The sequence below is a fragment of the Excalfactoria chinensis genome, unplaced genomic scaffold, assembly GCF_039878825.1.
Source record: "Excalfactoria chinensis isolate bCotChi1 unplaced genomic scaffold, bCotChi1.hap2 Scaffold_85, whole genome shotgun sequence".
NCBI lineage: Eukaryota > Metazoa > Chordata > Aves > Galliformes > Phasianidae > Excalfactoria > Excalfactoria chinensis.
In genome coordinates, this window is record NW_027315717.1 from 704,927 (window position 1) to 711,329 (window position 6,403).

The 6,403-nt window shown below is 48.6% G+C and overlaps 1 protein-coding gene across 1 annotated transcript; it reads right to left on the minus strand.

Annotated features, from left to right (window-relative positions):
• Positions 1-5,204: 5,204 nt before the first annotated feature.
• On the minus strand, positions 5,205-6,140 carry LOC140265435 (olfactory receptor 14J1-like). The gene has a single exon (XM_072361356.1). It carries the CDS (start codon positions 6,138-6,140, stop codon positions 5,205-5,207), a length of 936 nt encoding a protein of 311 aa, XP_072217457.1.
• Positions 6,141-6,403: the final 263 nt, after the last annotated feature.

The window sequence follows — 6,403 nt, forward strand, 5'->3', positions numbered from 1 at the left end:
GTGAGTGACATCTGCCTGCCACAGTTGAAGAGGTGCTGTGTTACGTGGATTTGTCCCAATTTGAGGCAAAGGGGCAATTGCCTGGCAGTCTGGGCATGTTAGAATAATGTTACGATCCTGATCCACTGTCAGTTGGAACTGTTTTTGTAAGGCTCTCCTGTTATGATGGAAAATTTGATGGGAGAGTCGTGCTTGCTCAAATAATTGAGGGGCAGCAAAAGTGACTGTGGCTCGATCAGCCTTGCAGTTGCCCTCAGTTAAAGGACAAGGCAATGTAGTATGCGATTGAATGTGCATAATAAAATAAGTATGGTGAGTGTCATAATGCAAGACTTGCTTGAGCTGTACAAACAAAACCTTATTAACTTCCTTAAGAAAGGATTCTTTGATCCGTTGAATGATACCTGTAACATACAAAGAGTCAGTTATTATATTAAGCTTCTGTTCTGAAAAAATTTGAAAAGCTCGAACTACTGCAGTGAGTTCTGCAACTTGAGGTGATCTATCAACAACATGTATGTCTGACTGCCATCGTGTAGCAGTCGCACGCCAGAGAACCTCTGCTTGGTGCGCCTTGCCGGAGCCACCTGTAAATACAGTAACAGCATTGGGTATTGGAACATGTGAACATAAAGCATTAGTAGCAAGGGGGATATCAGTCAAATTATGTAGCTGGTATTCAGTCATAAACACAGTGTATTGCATAGGAGAGAGGATCATTCGTAACACAGTTTTCGATCCGTCCGTGTCTTTAACCTCGTTACATGCGGGCTGCAGAGACGCAGACGCAGGAGTCATAGCTGCGGCGGAGAGAGGCAGCGTCCCGACGAGTGACGTGGGCTGGGTGGAAGGCGGCAGCTGGCTGGTAACGGCTGCTTGTGTCGAAGCGCGGCCTCTGTTCTTTCTTGCGCTGGGCTGGAGGTTTCCTGACCAGCGTCGGCAGCTGACGGTGTTGTGGTTGTCCGAGCGGCAGTTCTGGCACCATACACTGGCGGCTTGGCACTCGCGACGGATGTGTCCGGTATTTCCACAACAGTAGCACTTCATGCGGGAGCTGTTCTGCGAGTGGGGGCTTATAGAAACTGCAGCTTGGAGGGGTGCAAGGGCAGCTAACACTTGATTCTGAGAAGCCACACCCTGTGCCTTTAATCCTGCCCCAACCTCCTTAATAGCCTTAACTATGAAAGCCTGAGCCCCTGTGGGCACACTCGATGATCTGTCTAACGCCTCCTCTATTGTCCAATTACTCCTCAAAGTATTTAGAATGCCACGAGCTGTAGTGTTACAGTTTTGAAGTGCACACTGTTTCAGCATTATTTCCTTCATGTATTCTGGTACTCCAGCCTTCTCTATGGCTTCAGCTACCTTATCTATAAACACTCCAAAATCCTCTTTTCTTCTCTGATGGATTCCCATATAAGATGGCAGCCCACCTGGTGCCTTGATCTTATCCATAACCTGTCTGGCCAGATACATTGACTCCCTACATTTAACTGGCCCTAATAAAGCCTGGGCCCCCGTCCGGATGAAAGGACCCACCCCTAAAAGTTCTTCAACGGTTACAGTATACAAGGGATCTCCCGGCTGCCTAACTATCGCCGTGCTCTGTGGGCACATCTCTTCCCAATAAGCATTAAACAGCAGTTGTTGGTGCTGCGAAAAAATCAGCCTAGCTATAGCCCAACAATCTGATGGCAACAAAACTTGAGCACTCCAGATATAATCCAACATCTGTCTCGCTGACTCGCTTTTTACTCCAAACTGACTGACCGTAGACCGCAATTGTGACAACAATTTCCAATCTAAAGCAGTGATAGCAGCCTGTATCCCGCCTGCAGGATTAGGTGCATACACCACCGGAAATGCCATCTGTTGCACAGCTTCCAACGCCTCACCGTCCCCTGCCTCCAAACAAGCCCACGCCAGCGCAGCCCAGCCCCCCCTCCGCTCCCGCGCGACGGCCTCCGCTAGGTCAGTCCCTGCCCCAGGGAGCGGCTCATTGCCAAGGGGGGTCGAGGGGGCCGGCTGTAGCGCCATGGTGGATGCAGGCGGCTCGTCCGACACAGACGTGCCGAGAGGCGGAGACGGGACACTCGGCTCCGGAGCCACTGGCAACGCAGGCTCGGCAGCCAGCGGCAAATTTACGGTGGACACAGCAGGGGGCATCGGGCAATCTGACCACTCACTATAATTCTTATTCCTCCCCTGCACAGCACTAGCTTGCTCTGTCGCTTTCTTTTCTGCCTGATATCGCAACAACTCATTATACACCACACTCATCCACACACTCATCCACACACACATAAACACACACCACCACTTTCCGCATTTTTTAGCCTTTTTCTCCCCTTCTATAATTCCCTGCTTAGTAAGATCATGCACCAAATGCGGATTCTGAAATAACCCTTTAGCATACTCGTACGCTAATAACTTGGGGAGTTCCTTTCCTATGTCTATACCTTTAAAGTGTCTCCTACTTAGAAAAGCGGAGAACAAATTATATGCTGCTTGCCTGTCCATATTTACTCACGTCGGTACCGTTGCAGCCCTCCAGGCTTCGGCAACACGTATCGGTCGAGCCCACCTCTCGTGGTCGCTCGAGACGCGGAGCTTTAATTCGGCTCTTTCGTCGTCCTAGCTGCTTAAGGACCCGAACCCAACGCAGTCCCAACCGTGGCAACTTCCTATTTCCCTGGCAAGGATTCCGTCTTCTTCTTACTTAGCGGAAGAAGATTGTCCCTGTTCGGGCACCATTTGTTGGAATTGACCGCGGGAGACGTGCCTCATATATCATGGTCAGCAGGTCTCAGTTTATTAGGTGTAACAGCATCTCGTTTATACAGTCAGTAATAAGCTCATACATATTGCAAAAGTAAAGCTCAAGATTGGTGGGTTATACATTACTTCATTTGACCTTTATGGTTAGTCTTATGGTTACTTTTCTTCATAGCTATGCCTGCACATTGCTACACATCTTGTTTTTCCCTCTAGGCCGTCCTTGTTTCTTGCTACGTATTTTGTCCTTAGCTACATATCCTGTCTTTCACATCCTGATATCTCCTCATTGTTGATACTAGTCACATACCTTCTCTTACAATTTAACTAATGGAATCTCATCATGTCCTATCTCACGAAGCCATTCTGCATAAACACTCTCCACAAGTCACCTGCTGGGTTCTGCCACCATCGTCTTTTTGGTGCCTGATGTGGGGCTCCAAGGGTTGAGCGCATCTGTCCAGAGCAAGTTAGCACAGGGCTTTGTAGGAGCTGGAGAATTGCTGGCCATGATGCTGATTGTTTCCCTATTTGTAGAGCTCACTGAGACTTCTCATGATGCTGCATTGCACAGCTCCTTGCTTGCTGCTTGTTTTCCCTTCTGCACTGTTTGTCAACTCTGGGGCCATGTTTGGGGTATTTATTTTGCTATGCTGTTTGGCTTTGGTTTATGTTGCGATAAAACTGGCAGCTGTCAAACATTGTCTCCTCAGGGTGCCTGGCTATGGAGGAGAGATGGGAGGACACTTGCCAGCTGTCCCTCAGCCTCCCTCTCACTTATCTTTCCCTGGAACTCCAAATGTAGTTACAACAGCTCCTGAGGATTTTGACTATCCATGGGATGCTCCAACCATCATGCTCCCATTCCTACATGTCATTAATGTGTATCAGGTTGGGTTGTGTCTCAGACTAAAAAATTATTTGAGAATGTCACTGTGGGATCTGCCCCAAGGTGAGACAGCTCTGCATGACAAGGGGTGATGGATGGTCTGGGCAACTGCCTGGAGCGGTGGGCACCACCAGGGCTTTGGAACTTCATCTCTGAGAAACTGAAGGACCCTGAGAAACTGGTGGAATATTGGGGGAAGGTCTGCTGTAACCCTGGTAATCTCCAAGAGAAGCAAATAACTGCAGGTGGCCCATACCTACTGAGCTGTGTTCAACACTCTTCAGCACCCTCAAGGAGAAGAGAGCAGGATCAGCTGGCAGTGCTGCACTCTCTGCAACTCCTGGCACAGACCCTGTAGCAGCTCCAAGGTTTTGCTACACATCCTGCAGTTGCTCTAAGCTCTGGACAGATCTTCCTGTCACTCCATCCCTCATAATGAGCTCTGCAGTCACTCCTGCCATATGTCCTGTAGCTGTTTCAAGTACTGCGATAAGAAAATGAAACAAAACCCTCCCAAGGGAGGTGCACTGTGCCAAGAGGTACAGCCCTGCGGTCGCTCCAACCCCTCCAATGAGCCCAGTGGCTGCTCCAACTTAGTCACAGGTCCTGTGGTGTTTCCAGCTCTGGCAATGAGCTCTGCAGTTGCTCCAGCTCCTGTAACAGCCCGACAGCCACTTCAGCTCCTACAGTGAATCCTGTGACTGTTAAAACCCCTGCAACAAGTCCTGGACTTGCAAACAGATAGGCATAGGGATTAGTATCTTTGCAGATATGTCTGCAACTGCATATGATGTATATGTGTGAAAATGTATTATTTTTGTATAAATATATTTATCATAATTATTATCCTTTTCTTTTTCTCTTTATCTCAACCTATGAACTTTAAACCACAGCACTGCCCTGAGTCGCTTAAAGATCTACTTGGGACTCTTGAATCTGACCAAGTCACGCAAGGAAGAGCACCAAAAGATCTTCTCAGGGAGCAGCTCCTGAGGTATATTCCATGCACCAGCTTTGGAAGAGGTCTCCAGTTCTCTGGTTCTGCTCTGAGGAGTCCTTCTTGTTATGGCAGTGCCAGCAAGGAGACCAGCTCGGGCACAGCCATTCATATTTCCGGCTACTGACTGCAGCACAGGAGTGCTGCTGTAGAGACATCAGAACTGTTGTCAGACACACAAGACCTTCAGGCCTGCACAAATGGAAGTACTCGAGAGAACTGTGGCAGTCTAAATAGAGCAGAAATGAAAGATCATGTTTTGCTGCTGTCCGTGGCTGTACCTCCACCAGATCCAGACAAGGCAAGAAGAGAGAAGAGCTAAGGAAAAGTCTACATTGCAATTTTTATTTATCGCTTAATATATTTAGGGAATCTGGTTACATGTTTACACGAGCTCATGGAGTGAGAAAATATAAAGAAGGTAGAAGTGAGAAAATGTGAAACATATTTCCGCAGATTACGGTATCACACAAAATCAAACTATCAAATATGCAAAAAACATAAAGAACCATCACTGAGAATCATGTGAGGAAGATGTACACTTTATGGAAGCTGAAATAGTGCGTATTGCAACACCTTCCTGAGAGAGTGCTTGATCTCCCTGTTCCTCATGCTGTAGATAATAGGGTTCAGTGTTGGAGGAACCACCGAGTACAGAAGTGACACCAGCAGGTCCATAAATGGGGAAGAGAGAGAGGGGGGCTTCAGGTTGGCAAAAATGCCTGTGCTGACAAACAGGGAGACCACAGACAGGTGAGGGAGGCACGTGGAGAAGGCTTTGTGCCGTCCCTGATCAGAGGGCATCCTCAGCACGGCCATGAAGATCTGCACATAGGACACAACTATGAAAACAAAGCACCCAAAAGCTAAACTGGCACTAAAAATGAGAAGCACAACTTCCCTAAGATTTGAGTCTGAGCAGGAGAGCTTGAGGATCTGGGGGATTTCACAGAAAAACTGGTTGACAACATTGCCTTGGCAGAGAGGCAGTGAAAACGTACTGGCAGTGTGCAGCAGGGAATTGAGAAGCCCAGCGCCCCAGGCAGCTGCTGCCATGGTGGCACAAGCTCTGCTGTCCATCAAGGTCCCGTAGTGCAGGGGCTTGCAGATGGCAACGTAGCGGTCATAGGACATGGTGGTGAGAAGGGAAAACTCTGCTGAGATGAAGAAGAGAAAGCAAAAGAGCTGTGCAGCACATCCTGCGTAGGAGATGGCCCTGGTGTCCCAGAGGGAGTTGGCCATGGCTTTGGGGAGAGTGGTGGAGATGCAGCCCAGGTCGAGGAGGGCCAGGTTGAGCAGGAAGAAGTACATGGGGGTGTGCAGGCGGTGGTCGCAGGCTACGGCTGTGCTGATGAGGCCGTTGCCCAGGAGGGCAGCCAGGTAGATGCCCAGCAAGAGCCAGAAGTGCAGGAGCTGCAGCTGTCGCGTGTCTGCCAACGGCAGCAGGAGGAACTCGCTGATGGAGCTGCTGTTGGGCATCTGCTGTTCCTGGGCTTGGAGTCCTGCTCAGAGTGCAGAAGATAATGACAAGTCCAAATCAATCTCAGACACACTCCTCTTGCTATACTATATAAGTTCTCCTTTGCCTTTGGAAAATGTTCATTTAAGTCCAGAATTTGAATTTATTTTTCATGAGATTCTCCATATAGAAGGTTAGTGTGCTCTTCCTTTCTTCTCATTTCTTAATCACATTTCAGCCTCCTGGATATTTTCCTCTTTACTCCAGCTGCTCTTCGAGGCCC